The sequence below is a fragment of the Talpa occidentalis genome, unplaced genomic scaffold (assembly GCF_014898055.3).
Source record: "Talpa occidentalis isolate TD23 unplaced genomic scaffold, MPIMG_talOcc4v2.1 talOcc4.15, whole genome shotgun sequence".
NCBI lineage: Eukaryota > Metazoa > Chordata > Mammalia > Eulipotyphla > Talpidae > Talpa > Talpa occidentalis.
The window spans coordinates 73417196-73437760 of record NW_023601543.1 but is presented as its reverse complement, the minus strand read 5'-3'; the positions used below and the strand labels follow the sequence as shown (position 1 = coordinate 73437760).

The 20565-nt window shown below is 39.6% G+C and overlaps 2 protein-coding genes across 4 annotated transcripts in view; one reads left to right on the top strand and one right to left on the bottom strand.

Annotated features, from left to right (window-relative positions):
* The window catches only part of PPP4R3C (protein phosphatase 4 regulatory subunit 3C), a 382556-nt gene that overhangs the window by 226530 nt on the left and 135461 nt on the right, over nt 1-20565 (bottom strand). For 2 of the 3 annotated variants that reach the window (XM_054695806.1, XM_054695807.1), the window contains exon 3: nt 16156-16323. The gene's annotated coding sequence lies outside the window, so the exon portion shown is untranslated. Of the gene's footprint in view, nt 1-14507; nt 14523-16155; nt 16324-20565 lie in introns of those variants that run through there. The other variant, XM_054695808.1, reaches the window with a different exon arrangement.
* On the top strand, nt 13978-17168 carry LOC119246253 (melanoma-associated antigen B10-like). Its single transcript, XM_037512573.2, has 3 exons — nt 13978-14065; nt 15942-16065; nt 16185-17168. Exons 2-3 carry the CDS (start codon nt 15991-15993, stop codon nt 17046-17048), a joined length of 939 nt encoding a protein of 312 aa, XP_037368470.1. The 5' UTR covers nt 13978-14065; nt 15942-15990; the 3' UTR covers nt 17049-17168.

The window sequence follows — 20565 nt, the reverse complement described above, 5'->3', positions numbered from 1 at the left end:
GGTGGTGCAGGAAGTTGAGAGCTGCACTGTGAAGCTGTCCGCAGCCTCCGCAGCATGGGTTTGATCCCAGCTGGCCAGGGAGAAACCTACATGGTGCAGCAGACCTCTCCTGCCTTGCCTGCTGCTCCCCTCAGCAGTGTATTTTGGTCAGTCTGCCTGTTCTGTTCCCTGCTCTGTCTCTGTTGAATCATCTCACCCTCCCACACATCTGGCCTATACCCCAGTTCTTGTATAAATAAACACATCTTAAAAAAATGGAAGTATATGAACGATCGCTTGGGAAAGAAAACAACCTGTATAAGACTCAAATTCAGAAATCATCCATTAATATGACATATTTAAATATAAAAAATAAAATTTCTACATTTGAAATAAATGAAGTAAAAATATAGATGAGAAATTTTCTCAAAATTAATTTTCTATTTAGAATAAGCTTTTGAAAAGGGGTTGACAGAAAATTATGAGTGATTTTTATTTCTTCTTTGGACAATACCTTACATTTAAAACTAATGGTGCTTAGTTTTAATATCTGAACAGTATATAATGAATATTTTAAGAATATTATAAATACTGCATATATAGTCATATATCAGGTAATCTCAACAGCCCTGCAAATGTATTTTTAATCCCTAGTACCAGATGATTTTTTTTCAAAAATTAGCATTTTAGTTCACCATTATCACACCATCACTTGACACTACCCATATCCATTCTGGGTGAGTATATCTCTCAATATTCATATGGATGTTTTCTCAAATATTGTGTGTACCCTTAAAATATATACATAAACACATACCTAACATTTTAACAAAAATACTAGTTCTCATAGTCAACAAATGAGCAGCAGACTTTCTTTCAAAAAAAAAAAGTTTTGAGCAAGTTAATCACTTGCTATAGTAAAAATCAATCTTAAAAGTGTGTGCCACCAAAAAAACTGTTTTAATAGATTTTGGGTGGTATATAAAACCAATTGAACTAAAAAATAATCTTTCTTAAACATTAATATAATAGAAGGGAAATGTAGTATCTTGAATCTCTTCTAATCTTGTGAGTTTTGTTCCATTTTGATTGTCACTGACTAAAATATTGATAGTTCTGTAGTTCCAGTATTTAGTTGTCCCATTATCAAATATTAAGGCTTGAAATCACATTAATAATGTCTGTACTAACTAAAAGACTATTTCCTTAAATATATTTCAATTGAATTTCATAATATATCCTTATTAATTACAGTTGTTTTATTTCAGTATCCATTCCAGAGTTTATAATCTTCCAAGGTCTCCTGAGACATAATCACCCACAAACCAACTGTGATTACCATTTGTGAAAAAGGAAATCATTACCAATCTGAAATGCTTTAGTATGTTGTTCTAAGCCTCTGAATTAAAACTTTCACTCCTAGGTATTGAAATTGTATAGGGGTAGAGAGCAAAACCACATAAATCATGACTTTAAAGTAGGCATTCATGTATCAAATGAGCCATGAACACCAGAGACTAAGCATTGTAGAAATACATGGCATGTCTGCAACAATTTTATTACAAAACTATATCTACTGTGGTTTCCTCAGTTATTAATGTCACCATGACACTCAGTTGACATTTTGAAGTTATTAATAACAAAGCAACATGTCAGTGAGTATTTTTTGATAGGGTATTGACCCAAACATATGGTTGGAAATGACTGGATTCTAATCTGGCTTTTTTTTTTTTTTTCTCATTTTGGTTTCTACTTTCTTTTCCAGCATCTTAAATTAAGTAGTCTGAATTGCTCAATGGTCAGTCAGTTCTGTCTGTTTTTTGGGCAGCGATATGTAAACAACTAAAAGGAAAACTAATGTGAGAGTAAAATATTAAAATTTCATAAATCTAATAAATATCATTCAGGTATGTCGTCTATATAATAACATGAGGATTAGTCTCCAATGTATTCCAGAAGTTCTAGCTCAACTTAAGGGCTCAAGGGTATATTGGTAGCATTTATAATTCTTTTTTTCCCCAAAGAGTGTCCTACTCAGCAACTATTTATTACATGCTTAGTATGTATAAGGCACTGCGATAGGTATAGCAAAGAACATAAAGGTGAATAAGGTACAATTCTTATACTGCAAGTGTATATGTTGATTTGATTCTTAGAAGATGTAACTCTTCTAATCATTTTTTTCTTAATCAATGGTGTTATACTTTCAACATATTCATATGTTTGGAACCTCAGCAGCAAATGAGCGCCAGCTCCCCTAACACGTTCCTATCATCTAACTAATACATTATTTAAGCAATATCTTTAATTAGTGAATGAATATTGTGTGTCCACATTACATCAAATATTTTGTCATTTCCAAAATTTTAATTCTTAATCAGTGAGTTATTAACTTGTTTCCAAACTACAAGCTGTTAAGAAGTGTAAGTACTTAGAGGATAAAAGGACAGATTAACTATTAATGTAATGTGCTTGCAATAGCTGACACCCTACTTAGCATGACCATTATGTACTACAGCCTACAAAATTATTCTTCATTCTCCCACAGCAGAGCTAGAGTGCCATATGGCCATGCTTGTTTTTCGTCAAATAATTTTTACATAAACAGCTGGTGAACTGTTTTTATTGTAACAGTGCACATATTTTTTGAGACAGTTGGGAAGGATTGATGCAACTCTAGTCACTGCTTGCTTTTATGTCAGTGTTAAAGAGAAATTCAAATTTATATTTTTAAAATGTGGACTTTTATATTCTTGTCACCATGGTCAGTCATAAAAGTTTTTTTTTTTAATCTAGTGCTGGGATTATTGGCATGTTTATAAATTTGTAGCAAAAAAAGAAATTAATCACAAGGGATCTTCAGCTTCACATGGTATATTCAGAGTTTTTATTTTTATACTCTCATGAATTTTTAGAGGCAGAGCTGATATGTTTTGGACTATTTTACAGGCAGTTTTAATATGACTATATTTGGTTTTGAAACATAGCTTCAACACATTCTGATAAGTGGTATAATAACCAGAAGATTTTTAGCAATTTTGTTTATATCTGTGATTTGAGCTGATTTAAAGACTATTTGATCCAAAAGCACCCTCCATCCTTCTTGACAAAAAAATTTCATCTGTTAAAGTTAGCAGTGTTTTCAAAATGCAAATAGAGGCATTTTCTTTTGAATTCTAAGGTAATGATGACCACTCCCCTTGCTTTTTGTAGGAGATCATCACAGTGCTTAGAATGCTAAACTACAAACCTTTAATATTTAAATCTAATTTTATATGTAATACTTCAAAAATCTTCCTGTAATCAGAAGTTACTCCCATTATAACATTGGTAAGGATTCATGTGTTATTATGTCTCATTGATTCCTTGTTCATATGACATCAGATACTCTAAAATACATCTTATTAGAGAAAGAAATGAATGCTTATTACTGTGCCATTGACAAGTTTAGGACCTTCAGGTCTAAATAATCGAGAACATCTACTTGTTATACATTAATGTTAAGTGTGAGTAACACATGAAAGAAAAAATTTCCCCAACCTTACTATAGCTTTGGTTATGGTAACCTATCTGTCCTTTATATATCTGATTAATTATACTTAAGGGCACATAGACATTTTCACATAATATTTTATTTTGATAAAAAAAGAACAAATCCTTTTTTCTATTTTGCTTAATCTTTAACTTCCGATTGAAACAACTTGGAAATAACTTACAGTGGTGAGTACATTTCGTGAGTAAATTGTAATTGAAACATAATACCTGAACCAAATTTTTATGTGTAGTTTAATTTATGTCAGACTGTTTATTTTCTCACAATAAAATTTGCACCAAATGGATGTTAAGGAAATGGATACAGATGATAATATTTTGTAAAGCTGTTTTTGTAAAGGTGTTTTACAAAACACAAGGAAGTTCATATTACCTCACCAAAAGTTTAGGTCTAAGAAGGAGAAAATCAACTATACAAATGACTGTAGCAATTAAATAGAATATGCAGTGATTAGGAGACAATTCTCCATGGGCCATCTGCATTTGTGTATGTCTTGTGAGTGAGGCACTTTGTTTCAGATGGTATTTCATGTAAGTTTGTGTAGCAAACATCTTGGAAGATTAGACAGACAGATATATTATATATATATATATATATATATATATATATATATATATATATCTCACTCTGTGGTTAATGGGGCTTGGGTAACCATTGTAAACTCATGCTCATTCTCTGGCTACAACCAAGGCTTTGAGTAATAAACTCTTTGCTTCTTATCCAAGAGCCTCATGTTTTCTATCAGCTTCCATGAAGCTATGACAGGCTAACTTGTTAACTTGCAACAAGGATAAAAATCTTATCCCCTTCACAGTTCTTGACAGCAACCACATATCTCCATATGTCGTATTCACAAACAAAAAGCAAACAAAATTAGCCTTTAAAGGTGTAAAAATAGCATTGGACTTTTTTCATTTTGTTCCATGAAAAAACTGAATATGTAGGATCAGTTTAAATTTCTTCCAATCATTTAACTAGCTTGACATATACCATTAAAAAGTGAGATGTGGGGGCCTCCCTGGTGGTGCAACGGTTTAAGACGCAACCTATGAAGCAATCCACAGCCACTGCAGCACAAGTTCAATCCCTGGCCAGGGAGCAACCCAAATGGCATGGCAGACCTCTCCTGACTCACCCGCTGCTCCCCTCAGCAGTGTATTTCAGTCAATCTGCCTGTTCTGTCTCTGTGAGTCCTCTCACCCCCGACACCTCTAGCCTATACCCCAGTGAGATATGTAATATGGTGATATGGGAAAGTAAGTCAATGAACATGCTTTGATAACAGTTATTTGGATTTTACAACTATTTTAACTTGTGTATTTCTAGCACCACATTCATTTTTTAACAGATAATCAAACTCACTGTGGCTAAGTAATGTTGATAAAAGTAAAGTTTATATTGCTATATATACAATATTTTTACTTGTTTATATTCTTATCTCTTACTTTCAAAACAATAAAAATATGTATGTGAATATAGTATACATTATATATTATATATAATTGACAGTTATATAAACTTCTATATATATTTATACATATTTCAATATTATGTGTCTATATGTATTCTGTACAAATTTTTATATATATTTACTCACATATAAGCTCCTTTGCTAATTAATTACCTGAATTTCATCTTTCTGTGTTTAAGTGGCATGAACAATTTTTAAAATGAAAAAATTCATTCTACTCATAATTTGCATTGGTTATCTTAGTTATCTAAAATAAAGGCACAGAATGTTTTTATGGGATTATATGCAAGAATATATGGGGATAAACAAAGGTACTCAGTGAAGAATTTCATGGCTTTCTGTTATGCCTTGTCCTGTGTGTTTTTTCTTTTTAATTTTAGGTATTGCACATTTCCGACACATGCCCTGTGGAAAGGAGACAATGGTTTCACATCCAGGTGTGATACTGCAGCTGTCATCAGCGAGCTCTGTGGACACGTGAGCAGCAGTAGGACTAATTCTATTTCATATCATCAATACTACTATAGTGCTTTTTAGCACAGGAAATAATGTCTTAGGTTTCATCAGCATCAATCAGGATTAATGTGAAGGCCCAGAATGTTTGTGCTGGTGGGGTTAGCGTTCTAGACAATATCACAAAGTTATTTCTATCACCAAAGAACAAGGTCTAGTCTGTAGGTACAGTTTCAGGCAATTATTTTTATGCAGATATACTTGATGTAATTATGAGAAACTTGGAAGCTAGAATTAGTGTACATTTTTGATCTGTTAAGAAACTTTCCTAGCTCAGTAAATGAATAATATAAATATCCTTTAGACGTAGCCTAACACTGACTCCATGCTTGGAATTGTGTCCTAGAAACACAGACATATGGACATAGGTAGATATGAACACAAACTCTGGGTCATTCATCACAGTGTTTATTAGTTTGCACATATTATAAGTCTGTGCTTCCTCTTCAAAGGTTCTATTCTCAGATCTAGAAATCAAAATGACAACACTAACATTTGTCCCTAACTGCTTATGCTAAAAAAACACAGATAAGTAAAAAATTAGATCAAAAATGTTGATGGCTATTTTATCTAATTAGTTATATAATGATGAAAGTATTTACTTTTCTTTAAAACTGATTCTATATTGCTAAAAATCTCAACTAATTCTCTGGTCTAATCCCTGGAGATAAATATGAAAACAGCATCAGTAATTTGTTAAATGTGAAAAATATCTGGACACTGTCTGGTGTTAAGGAGTTAATTGTTAAAGACAAGATATGCATACTGGGTTTACGCATCATAAAGGATAAGATACTGAAATAGTCACAGATGAAATAGTATGATATCCAGAATTTATATTTCATTATTTCAGTGGCAAAGGCTGGGGTAGGTATGGGTGGCAGAAATGAAAACAGGTTGACAATGACCTGATGATTCTTGATTTTGATGTCAGGCCTATTGGTTTTACTATACTTTACTTTCTACTGTTGTATATGTTTGATAATTCCCAAAATAAATAGAATATGGCCATTAAACCTGAAAGCCCAAGTAAAGATGTACTATTATTTTGAGAAAAAAAAAATTTTTTTCTAATTACTTCCAACTGGTCCAAACAGAAGCAGAAAACTGTAATTAAGAGATACAAACTGAAAGTGTCCTCAAAGATCCAGCACTCTCAGATGTTCCAGGACAAGGCCATAGGGGGCCAGTTCTACCAAATAATAAGCAAAAAATTAACCACCACCTTCTGTGAATATATTCAAAGCATACAAAAAGATGGGAAAGTTTTCAACTCATTTTTGAGGACATCATAAAAACAGAACACTTGCGCCAAAATCACATACTGGCAGAGATCCTAAATGAATTCATAGAAAGTCCAATATAACAGTGAATTAAATGGGAGGGGACATAACATTAGAAAATAACTGCCTAAATATTACCATATTAACATTATATTTCTGAAGTCATTTGATCATGTACTGAAGTGCAGGAAACGTTTTTGAAACGAAAATTCAACATGAATGCCTAACACCATTTAGCAAACTAACATTAGAAAGGAACTTCCATTTTCTAAAACCTACAGCAAACAAACTAAAATGTAAAATATTAACAGCATTCTCATTAACATAAGAAACAAGCCAAAGGAATAGGCTACCAACTTTACTTTTCAAAACTAGACCAAAATGCATAGCCAGAGAATAAGAATACAGAAATAAATAAAAGGATTATTAAACATAAATGAAATTTTGTAATAAATATGACCATCGTTTTTAAAAATCCAAAGGAAAAGGCTATAGATTATCCAAATGATTATGTAGCTTCAGAAAGCTGGCACACAGATGACTGGTAATCAAGAACCTTGTCATATGAAGCAGTAAGTATTATAACACATACAAAACATATTTGTTATTAGGAATGAAAACCAAAGTAAAATAAATTTCACTAAGCTATGTAATATTAGATAAAAACCAACAGATCTGGGCCTCCCCGGTGGCGCAGTGGTTAAGTGCTGGGCTGCGAAGCTGCCTGCAGCCTCTGCAGCGCCGGTTCGATCCCTAGCCACCGGTTGAGGGTCCCACATGGTGCAGCAGACCTCTCCTGCCGCACCCACTGCTCCCCTCAGCAGTGTATTTCGTCAGTCTGCCTGTTCTGCTCCCAGCTCTGGCTCTGGTGAATTCTCTCACCCTCCCATGCTTCTGACTGTACCCAGTGCTTGTATAAATAAATAAATAAACCTTTAAAAAAAAAAAAAAAAAAAAAAGAAAGAAAATACTGCTTTAAAAAAAAAAAAAAAACCAACAGATCTGGGTCTCACAGAATTATGCAAATCAGCCCCTTCCCTATAGAAAAACTGTTTTTTTTTCAAACAGAATGTTCCCGAAGGTCTAAGTTTGACGAGTGAAGAGATTTCATTGTCACTAAGCATTTTATCAGACATTTTAGAATCTGTTCTGGCCTCGCTACTATGTGCTATAGTTTCTTCATGTCACATAACACCTGGGGCTCAGATGGATGGTCTGCAAGTCAGGAAACTGTCCAGAGTTTACAGAGAAGTGATATTTCCCAAGGACACTTTAGTCAATGAACCATGAACCAAAATCAGGACCTACCTCAGAAGATAAGACTTTGGATACTATTCACACACAAAAAAAGAGGGTACTACAGAGGCGTGTCCCTTTATCACTCCACCTGTACCGTCAGTCCTGGGAAATCCCAGGCAGGAGCAGCTGGAAATTTTACATATTGACTTCCATCTCTGAAGTCTGTAGAAGGTGAAAGCTTGTTTTGAGAGGGGAGGCATAAGTTCAGCAGAGGGAGGAATCCCCGGCCATGTCATGAGTCAATGAAGAATTGTATGTGACTTGGGAGAGTACCTCCTTCCTCATAACAGAGGCGTTCCCACAGAACACTGACCCTAGATCAGTCCTGGAAGAAACCAGGTAAGGGTGGCTGGAAGGGGAGCCCTTGATTTCCCCATAGAGCTGCTCTGGAAGGTGATATTTTGATCAGGGTGCTTGACTTAGGTGAGCAAAGGTAGCTCCAGGCTTTGCTAGGAATCAGTGAAATGCCCCTATTTTTATTGTGGGGAAAACATCCTCTCTGTAACAGAGGAGCCCCTATAGAGCCCTGACTCTGCTGTCAGTCTTGGGAGGCCTCTGCCTTGGGTATAAGATCCAGATACCCTCTTGTTTCATTTTTTGGTGGGGTGGGAGCCAGTGGAATACATAAAAGTCTTGGTCTAATTCTAGACAACTCATGTTAGAAAAGGAGGAATACTAGGTGTGGCTTTGAGTTAAGTTCAAAGCCTTGAACAAGAGTTGTGGGCAATTCATTTGTCAGGACAAAGGAGACCTCACAGAGCAACACCTCTACTATAAGTCCTGATGGCCCCTCAGCAGCAGGGCTGTAAGGCTAAAGCACCCCTTACTTTATCCTCAGTGGTCGCAGGGAGATGAGTAAGGGGATAGGTCTAAGGTCAGTTGAGGGAGGAGTCCTAAGCCTTGCAAGAACCCAAGGTGAGGACTCTAAGTGAGGAGTGAAAACCCTGTATAGGTCTGGTAAGGATCCTGCATAGGTCTGCCATTGTCATCACCCTAGGTAGGTGTGCTCAAATGAGGTTCCCCACCTCCCTCAGTTTCTCCTCTAGGATGTCATGGAGCTGAAGGCTTTGGAATCCTCATTCCAAAGGTCAACATCTAAGCAGCTGAGCAGAGAAACCTCAGGTCCTACCAGAGGTCAAAGTAACGGCACCAGATGGGAAATGAGGGAAACACCAACTTCTCTAGCACAGGAAGGCTCCACAGGGGCCTGCACATGCCAAACTCTGAATTAGTTCCTGTAAGACCCAGGTAGGGCTGGAGAGCTACAGCCTAAAGTGAAATCCAGAGTCTCAGGAGAAAGACTGATCAGAGAAGAGGAGTCTTATGGGTCCCTTGAGCAGTGCCTTCAAGGAAACCTGCAGAAACAGTCATTGATAAAGCCCAAGTTGTTACGTCCCTGCTAAAAAGGGTGTCACACAGTTTCACTTCCTTTTCTCCAGGTCACCAGATCATCCACCCTCTTTACCACATTCTGCCTGCTGTCCCTGACTGAAGACATTCATGCTGTGGGTCAGAAGAGTGAAGTTTTGTGCTTGTGAAAACTATTACCAGATGCAAGATGAGCCCGAGGATCTGATGGGTGCTCAGGGCACTGTACCAGAGGAAGAGGTGCCTCCTTCCCTCCCCCACCATCTCTTTTTAAATATATTCGCAGAACACACCTACCATGGGAACACCTAGCCATGCTCAGGAACACCTAGCCATGCTCAGGTGCCTGGGAGGGTCCTCTCCACTACCACTGCAGCTATTTCAATCACAAGATCTAATGAAGGCACCAGGAATCAAGTAGAGGAAAGACCAAATATCTCACAGGTGTGTGGTATCACTGAGCACTGGCATAGATGCCCTATAGACAGAAGGTTGCTATGCTGGCATATTACCTTGCATACAAAGATAAGTGAAAAGCCCATTACAAAGGTAGACATGCTGAGAACATTATCCAAATATATAAAAACCATGTCCATGAAATCCTCAAGAGAGCCTCTGAGCACAGGGAGCTGGACTTTGACCTTGACATGAACAGATTCTAACAGGAACACCTATGTCCTTCTGGATAAACAGACTAAGGCACCATGCAAGCGTGAATGATACAGAGGTCTTTCTAAGATCAGCTTGCTCATGACTGTTCTGAGCACAGTCTTTACCAAGAGCAACTGTGCGAGGAGGGCGGAATACAGTGGAGTCACATGTTGGGGGACATTCTTCATCTATGGGGAGCCCAGGAAGCTCACCAGCAAACGTTTGATGAAAGAAAATGACCCAGGGTACCACCAGGTACTCAACAGTGATCCTCCAAGTTTTGAATCCCTGTGGGGTCCAAGAGCCCAAACAGCAATCAGCAAGATGAAGGTTCTGGATTATTTTGTTTGGACAAGACCCATGATATGGCTCGCAGTGCCTGCCCACCAGATTATGAAGAGGCTTTGTGAGATGGGAAAGAGAGAGCCGAGCTAGAGTTGCAGCCGGGGCTTTGGCTGCTGCCACGGCCAGTGCATATTCCAGGACCCTGGCCAGCGGACTTTCCTGCATTGAGAAAAGGCTGAGGAAGATTATTTGCAATGTGTTTGAAGGGCACTTAATGTTCCTATTAGTGGAAGGTCAGGGTGGGTCTGGAGACAGCTGAGGGTATAACATGTTTATGTTTCTGCTTCATGTAATAACTTGGATCTTTCTCTCAACGTTGCTCCCTTTAATATAAGTTTTCAGAATCAGAGTTTATGAGTAATATTAAATCACAAGTTAATTGATATTCATGGAACTTCAGAGTTTTACTATTTTATAGAACAAATGGTGCGTTTTTTCCATCTTATTTACTTATTGGGGACAAGATAATAGTGTGGGTATTTATTGGAAGTAAAAAAAAAAAAAAACTCAGCAGTAAAATAGTTAGGATCAAGAAAGAGAGAAAAAGGCAAATGATGATAAATTTTGCATCCCCTTACCACTTTTTGTCTGTTGGTCTGTAAAACTAAGAGATATAATTTGAATGTGCTTAGTTCACTCAAGAAAGGGCAATTTCATGTAATAAATTACGCCTCTTGCACACGGTCTTATCCTGCAGTGTCCATATCTTGGTGCCGTTGAGCAGAACACAGCAATATGTATATTATCCTCAGGGAGTGTCTGAAAAATAGGGGTGCTACTCACATGACATGGCATGTTCAGAAGTCACTGTGCTATCAATCTTTACTGTGACACGGGAAGAACAGAGCAGCATTCCAGCTCCTTGCAGATGTCCCGTCTGTCCCACCCCTGACCACCGAACCCCTCTGATAGCAACTGCCCTGTCGATGTGACTGTGGACCTTGGCAGTGAAGCTTAGGCATCTGCTCCTCTGCCCTGGGCACTTCCACCACACTCTCAAAGGTCCAAATCGGCTCATGAGCAGAGTCTGCTTTGGCACAGGAGCTACTGGTTCTTGAAAGGGAACTCTGAATTTGGAGAGGAGGTTTTAGAAAGCAGATGAGACTAGTAACAAAGGAGAATTTAATCTGGTGAAGTAATTTGAGATTGGCCACTGACTCCATCCAGTGATCACTAAGCTTGATTATGTGGTTGAGAACCAAATACTCCCTCCCAGGTGGTAGATGAGAAATCCAGTATCTATAGAAGCTGGATTCCTGAAAACTCTGGTGTCCTTCCAGGAGGATGAAGTATTTTTCTATTGCCGACATAACAAGTTGCCATAAATTAAGGAACTTAGAACAACATAGATCATTATCTCCATTTCTGCAGGTGATGAATATGAGTTGGTTGTGCTGTTTTCTTTGATCAGGGTTACACAAAGCCCAGATCAAGCTGTCAAAATGTGGGATCTTACCAGGGAGAAATGTATTCCGCACTTACTCAGTTTGTTCCCAAAACCAAATTCTATGATTTACTTATTTGCAATTACAAGAGTGAAGTCCTGTTTTCTTTCTGAATGTCCACTGAAGCTGCCATAAATGCTCCAGGACTCCCTCCACTCCCTATAAGTGGACCCCCTACTTCAGAAACAGCAGATAGACTCTGTATGGTGTAGAAACTCTCCTACATTCCCCTCTGCTGCATCTGTCTTTCACCTGCAGCCAAAGTTTATGCTTGTAAGGGATCATGTCTTAAGATTGGGTACCCAGATAATTCTGTATAATCTCCCTATTTTAACATCCATTGCATCATTTTAATTGCATATGTAAAGTCCCTTTGAATATGCAACAACAGATTCACAAGTTTCAGGAGTAATGATATGGCCATTTTTGTGGCGTTATTATTCCATTTACTGTAGAGATAGAAAATATATCTTTAGCAGAAGTGGTGAATTTGATAAGAAGAAAAAAATAGTTCAGCACCATTTTCCTGACTCTTGTCTATATCTTCCCCTTAGGGAAATCCTGGTTTTTCAGTGTTCAGCGTTCAGTTATGTTTAACAGGTGATAGGTAGCAGAGACTCACAAGTTGTCATTTTGCCCAGGTAGTGAAAAGAAGAAAATTCTCAGTGTATTGAGATGAGAAAGGTGATTGAAAAAGTCAGTGTAGAAGGAGGCTATTGAATGATGAAGGGTGAACCTTCCCTGTTGAGACTTTCAAGATCGTTTTGAAAATTGGCGTGATCTTATATTTTTAAACACCAGTCACATATGGGTACTAGAAAAAGTGGTTTAATTGCAAGGAAATATGATCTTACCATAAATGAAGAATGTTAATAGCATTAAAAATTAATTGTTGCTCATTTTTGAGCATAATAGCTAATGGGAAATTCTGCAAGTGCTCATACACTTTGTGCATTGCTCTACAATGCTATCTTGGTTCATACAAAGACTACCTGCCAGCCCACTTGCTGGGAAGGGACTTGTAACTATATTTCATTCTAAAATATTAGTAGAAGCATGCTTGTGACCTCCAGATCAAAGTATAGGAGAGAACAATTGAGCTACTGCTATGCTTTTTGTTTTATTCATCAGCCAAGATGGCGCATCTGTGTAGGGATGTGGAAGCACTTGATGGGAAGCAGACTAGGTCCCTGAGTCACCTGACAATGGAGACCACCTACCTAACCCCATCAGGTTTTATGTGCATATGAAATACAACTTTGTTAGATCATTCAAAAATCAAACTTTTCCTATCACAGCTCATAAATACTTTGTCTGAGTAAAGAAAAGCTACTATCTCTATTGTTAGTCTTTTTAAAATATATTAATTACAAAAACAATAGGGCATATATTCTTGTTGCCACAAAAATAAAATATTCTAATAGGGATAAACCACAATTCTGTTTCTTTACTACGTTCCTCCAAAATGCATGACTCTCCAGAGGAAGGTGTGCTTAAATTGGGGGTGACATTCATGTGCAGAGTCCAAAACTCTTTATTGTCGTTATGAAACCTATTTGATTAAACTGTAATATAAAATGGAAAGAAAAGATTCTGTATGAGCCATTCCCAAAGTTATGACATGATCTACATTAAAATTGATATCACTTTTCTGAAGCCTGCAAAGGGATGAGAACCACATCATTCGACATAAAATTTGAAGAATCTGAGGGTGTTGTGAGGAAACCACCTAACCCATAAAAGAGTGGATCGTCACAGACCCTTCTCCTCTATACGTACTTCTGAGCCCATGTTTGGGTATTAGACACCAGGACTCCTTCAATACACTCCTTGGCAACTGGTAACGTGAAGCTAAGGGGTGGAATGCTTAATGGCAAAGGTCTTGACTTAAGGCTGGCTGACTAAGATCAGGAGAGGGACAAGTGTCAGGTTTGCCAGCATTCAATGGAAGATCCATGTGTGAGTTCTGCCAGTCCTCTATTGGCACAAACCATCTTTCTCTCCACCACCTCCAAGAGACACACCCCTCTTCTTAGCCACAAATGGGAGTGGCCGGAAGTGGGTTCCCCCAACTTCCGGCTATGACTTATGACACTAGCAGGCAAAGGTTCTCGGTGGTGTGAGGCAAACCGAGGAGAGTTCTGAGGAAGAGTTTCAGGTAAAGACTCTGAGCAAATTTTGAGGGCACCCGCTAACAAAGAACAAGGAGGGTCGGGCGACAAAATTCTGTCACTTATAGAAGCCCAGGGGAGCCCTGGGAAGGGATCATCTGATATAGAACCCTTTGAATACCTCCTCGTTCAGTGAGGAAAAATGGCGGCACTGGACCTGGGTGTGACAACAGGTGCTTAAGCAGTATAGTTGAGAATTAGTGTACGGTCTGAGGGAACCAGATAATAGGTGCCCCTTTGAACCAGGCCTCTGGCCTCAGACCTGGGAGCCCCCTTATGTCGGCAGCACACGATAACTTTATAAAAGTCCCTGTGTCTGAGGGAGGTGAAGGAATTGGTACAGAGAACCCTGTATAATGTGGCCAACAGTAGGCGGCCCCGCCCCTGCCAGGACGTAAGAGAAATACCCTTTCTGAGGTATGAGGGTACCTGAAAGGCAGCGAGAGGGGGTCCCACAGAGTCCCATCACTGCAATGAGCGGTCCTGGGTCCTGGGCAAGGAACCGCCGATGTAGCGCCCTCTGAGTTCTTTGGTTTGAAGATTCAAAGAGGGAAAGATATCGGACCAGGGTTGTGGAACACCGGCCAGCAGACACAAGAGTCCCGGGTCCTAAACAGACAGAAGGGTAAGGACCTGGAGTGAGGTCTGAGGGAAAGACTCATCCCACAAGAGGCCAGAGCAGAGTCCCAACATTGCTATCAGCCCAGGGAGGGCTGAAGTGAGAGTGGCTAGACGTAAAACATACTGAAATTCACGCCTGGCTTATGAAAAAGTGAGCGGCTTTAGGGGTGATATGGGGGCTGGGGGAATTACTTTAAGTCATCAAAGAACTACTTCCAGGCTCTGCTAAGAGGTAATGTAAGGACCGTGAATTAAGTTTTAATGGTCACCCTGCCCCAAAATAGAAGGGATGCACAGAGTCCTGGTGGGCCCTGCAGAGGAATCACCTGATCAAGAACCCACTGAATTTTCCCTGTAAAACAGGGAAATTAGAAAATTAATAAGGACAACTAACTTTACTATGTCTTGAGGGAACCATGGACTCCATCTCAAAGGGGACCTGCAGAGAGTTCCTGCCATCCTCCAGCATCAGCCAGATTGTGGCTGAAGCCGCCCTAACTCCTTTCTCAGGGATCCAGGTAAAGGAGGAGGGGCTTGTTCTTAGGGCACAGGTCCTAGATCAGCAGAGACTAGAGTTCCAGGTGCTATTGGCAGCCAAGTTCAGGACCCTGAGTAAGGAGTGAGGATGCTGACTGAGGAGTGAGAATCCTTATTACACCAGGATGGAAAGGGTCCCTCAAAGCTCTTCTATGAAGGTTATCTTAGGTGTCCCTGGGAAGATATGGTCAGATGAGGTTTTTCAGCTTCTCTTCTGGAATTAAAGGGAGATGATGTCATTGAAATGAGAATTCACCATAAAAGCAGTAGGGAAGAGGGATTCCAAAAGCTTCCAGAGTCAAGGTTATGGTTCTGAGAGTGAACTGAGAGAAACATGACCTACCCAAACAGAGGGAACTCCACAGAGCCTGGTCCTTGCAGGTGTTACGTCACCCCAGTAGGACCCGGAATAAAAGCCTAAAGTATACCTTTTAATTACTTTCACATTTAATAGGAGAACAAGAATCTTGTAGCTTCCTAAAGCAATGCACATAAGAAAACCTGAAGAAGTAGCCATCCGTAACACCAAGGTGGTATCTCTCTGAGGAAGGGGAAGACATTAACATTTGTTTTTTTTTTTTTCTTTTTCAGGAAGTTACTAATGACAATCTGATGTGGACATTTGTTTTTTTTTTTCCTCAGATTTTATCACTTTGTCAGTCGTTTACATAACTGTATCACACCATTTTACCCTGTTTCCTCCAGATCACTGATTCACCTTGCTGTTTATCTGTTGTACCAGACCAGAGTCTCCATGCCTCGGGGACAGAAGAGTAAGCTCCGTGCCCGGGAGAAACGCCGCCAGGCTCAGGAAGAGCAGGGGGATCTGGTGGGTGTTCAACCCTCTGCAGGAGTGGGAGAAGTGGGAGAGGTGTTCCATACCCGTTTTTCTCCTGTTGGTGTTTTCCCCAGAACTCACCTACTGCTGGGTTATGTTGAAATTCACAGAGTCCTCAGGAAGGCACATCCATGGGCACTACTGCTGCAGCTGCTTCAGAGGAGACATCTGATGTGGGCACTAGCTTCCAAGAAGGTGGTTCAAGATCCTCACAGAACCCACCAGTTACCGAGCCCTTCCGCAGAGGCCCTATAGATGAGAAGGTGGTTATGATGGTGCATTACATGCTGTACAAGTATGAGATGAAAGAGCCCATTAGCAAGGGGGATATGCTGAGAAATGTAATCCAGATGTACAAGAATCACTTCCATGAGATTCTCAGGAGAGCTTCTGAGTATCTAGAGCTGATCTTTGGGCTTGATCTCAAGGAAGTGGATCCCAACAGGCACATCTATGTCCTTGTCAACAAATTAGAAACAACCTATGATGGGATGCCTGGTGGTGAAGGAAGTATACCCAAGACAGGTCTGCTGATGACTGTCCTGGGTGTCATCTTCACCAAGGGCAACTGTGCCTCTGAGGCAGAGGTCTGGGAAGTCCTCAATATGATGGGGATATATGATGGGAGGAGACACTTCATTTATGGGGAGCCCAGAAAGCTCATCACCCAAGATTTGGTGCAGGAAAATTACCTAGAGTACCGCCAGGTGGCTGGCAGTGATCCACCATGTTATGAGTTTTTGTGGGGCCCAAGGGCCCACGCTGAAACCAGTAAGATGAAAGTCCTGGAGTTTTTGGCAAAAATCCATGATACCACTCCTAGTGCTTTCCCAGTCTGGTATCAAGAAGCTCTGAAAGATGAGGAAGAGAGATCCCAAGCCAGAGCTGCAGCCAGGGCTCGTAATGCTGCCAGAGCGGATGCTCGTGCCAAGGCCAAGGGCAGCAACTCCTCCCGTCACTTTAATAAATTCTGAGGCACATTCATCACTATTGCTAAAAAGTTCATTTGCTCATTAGTAGAAGGTCAGGGTGGGGCTGAATAAACACAGTATTTACCATGTTGTGTTCCATTTAAGTAAAGTGTCCTCTAAGTTATATATATATATATATATATATATATATATGTTAAGTAATGAGTTTTAAATTGTTCTTTTAATAGAAAGTTTCTGTTAGTTTCCAAATTCTACTTTGTGAATGACATTGATCAAATTTTTGCTGTGTATGAGATTTAAGAGTAGGAGATTATTATTCTAAACCAAATTAGGAAACTCTCCATCTTTTTTCTGATTTGCAACAAGATAATATGCCAATGGCATTGCCTTGGAAATGTAAAAGAATTCAGCAGTAAAATAGTTGGCATCAAGGCATAGAGGAAAAAAAATGTAAGAGATTGCCAAATGATGCATTCTGTAATGACTTTTATTCTGTTGTTTAAAATTAAATAACATATGACTGGATATATGTAGATTATCCAAGAATGTAAAATTAATTACCTAATAAATTACACATCTTACAGACTGTCTCATTTATTTTTCAAATATTCCTTGAGCACCTGTTCTTTGGAAGGTTCTGTGATAGTACTGGGAATAGCAGGATAAAAGAACCAGTGAACCCATAGAATTTGAGAGTCCAGGAGCAGCTGTTACATCAGAAAGATGTGAGATACATCCTAAGACCTAAGGGCAAGTCAAAAGAAGAAAGAGGACATGGGAGGATTCAGATGAGAGCAAGTATAAATGCCCTGAGGCAAGAAGGTTTGGGGTACTGGGGAATTGCAAGTCCTTCAACGTGAGTCAAAGTCAAGCTGGGGGCCTCCTGGTGGTGCAGAGGTTAAAGTCACAGCATTATGAAGCTATCTCCAGCCTCTGTGGTATGAGTTCAATCCCCTGGCCAGGGAGCTGACCCACATGGCACAGCACACCTCTCCTGTCTCGCTCACTGCTCCCCTCAGCAGTGTATTTCAGTGGATCTGCCTGTTCTGCTCCCCACTCTGGTGAATCCTCTCATCTCCCCCACACCTCTGGCCTACATCCCAGTTTTTGTATGCATAAATAAATCTTTAAAAAATAAACAACAAAGTTAAGGTGGTATTAAGGTTTGAGAGTGATGGACAGGGGCCAGATCCTTAGGTTTTTCCTCAAACCTGGAATGAGAAGCTGCTTCTATAGCAGCTACTTTGGGGTCATGGATAGACCTAAAAGAAATCTCTTCCTGAGGTGTCTTGGGCTTTTGTCCCAGTGCAGTTGAATATAGTCTAAAAATTAGATATTTTACACACCTGTCTCCAGAGAGTCTCTTAGAAATAAGGGGGTTATTGTCTTAATATAGGAGGCTCAGAAGCCAGTGTGCTGGCATCTTTGCCTTAGGCTGGCAGGTAGAGCTCACTGTGTTCATAAGGTTTTTCAAATTTTGGTTATCTTGAGTGCAATTTGGAAAACTGAAAGTGAGGAATAAATATTTTGATGAGAGTGAAACAGGTAGTTTCTATGAGCCTTCTGTGCATCTAGCTGGGGAAAACTTTCCAATCTTACAAGAAATATCTTCAAAATATTACATAGCAAGTAACATTAGGTTACTTGCATCCTGACAGCTGACTTGGTGTGCTATATATTCTAGAGGACTGTATTCTCTCATATTTCTGAGATAAAGATAAATTTTATTTTTTTATTTGGGTAACATTGGTTTAGAACACTATATGATTCAGGGAAATAGGTTCACACCTCAGATGCATGTTACCACACCATGCCCCCACACCAAAGCACCCATGGTCCATTACCATAGACCATTCTGTGATGGAAGGTTGGTGGGGTTGGAATCAAATTATAATAGTAACTGCCATTACCATAAGTTAATAATTGCCAGCTAGGAGCCTTACATAAATTAGTTACATCTCAACAGTCCGAGTTCACAAGGTATGCACAAACCAGGGCACAAGATGACAATTAATCTGCTGGTAGGTTGGCTGATTTGGCACAGAATCTACCAGCTATAATAATCTGAAACAGACATAAATCATAAATTTAGGAGGTTTTAGGAAACAGATGCAGTTATAAAGGATGGAAAACTTAGACTCCATATACTGATGTGTGAGCTTAATTAAGTGGTCAAGAAAGAAAGCCTCCCTCCTAGGTGGTGGATGAAGAAGGACCCAAGAAATCCCTGTGTAGTGGTATCTGCAGAGGTTGAAATCTGAAAAACCCAGTAGTCTTTTTAGGAAGTTATAGTAGTTTTCTATGCTTGCCTTGACAAATTACCACAAATTTAGTGGTTTACAACAGCGCATATTTATTATCTCCATAGGTATCATTATCTCCATTTCTGTTGGTGTGAAGGCATGGATGGCTCTGCTAGATTCTGCGCTTGGATTTTCACAAAGCACAAATCAAATCTTGAGGAGGCAGGCATTTTATCATAAGCTTTGGGAAGAATATCCTACCAAAATCATTCAGGTTGTTGCCAAAATTCAGTTCTTTAAGGTTATAAGACTAAGGCCCGTTTTCCCTAATAACTGTCAACTGAAGCTGCCATAGTTTCCCCAGACCTCTCTCCAGTATTTGCACGCAGGCCCCTATATTTTTGAGTAAGCAATTAAACACAAAATCCTTCTACTTGGTATCTTTAACTCCCCTTCTGCTTCATCTCTCCTCTGCTTCAGCAGGAGAAAGATACCTGCTTGCAAGGGCCCATGATATTAAATGGAACCCACCTGGTATAACAATTTTGTTTTATCAGAAACTTTTGTAAATATGAAAGGGCCTTTTGTTGTACAGATTTTAAATGTTGCACTTCATCTCCTGCCCTGCGAAAGTTTATGGAGGACCACAAGTGCTCATCTGCATGGTATCTTGCTCTCCTTCCTGGGCACCTGGGAATAGCACATTGCCCAGCCCACCTGTAGTGAGAAAGCATCTAATAACAACCCTTGCTTCTGAAATAAGAACAGAGAAATGTCAACTCCAGACCAAGTCAGCTTAGAGTCAATATGTCACTTCTATGCTTCCTGTCCCATTCAGCAGAAATAAACAGATCCTGTGTTAATATGTGAATCCATAGGGTAGGAGCATCCTGGATCTCTGGGTCATTAGATTGTACTGACCACCTGCCAATATCAGGTCTATCACTACAAGAAATAGATTTTTGTAATGTTAAGCCATTAAGATTTCACCCTTCTTCCACTACATCTACCAGCAGTTACTTTATCTGAGTAACACACAGCTACTATTTCTGTTGTTAGTCTTGCTGGAATATACTTATTGCAAAAGAAACAGTGCATATATTCTTGATGCTAAAAAATTCTAAAGTAGGGCCTCCCTGGTGGCGCAGCGGTTGAGCGCTGGGTTGCGAAGCTGCCCGCAGCTTCTGCAGCGCCGGTTCGATCCCCGGCCACCTGTGAGGGTCCCACATGGCGGGCAGACCTCTCCTGCCGCCCACTGTTCCCCTCAGCAGTGTACTTCGGTCCTTCTGCCTGCTCTGCTCCCCGCTCTGGCTCTG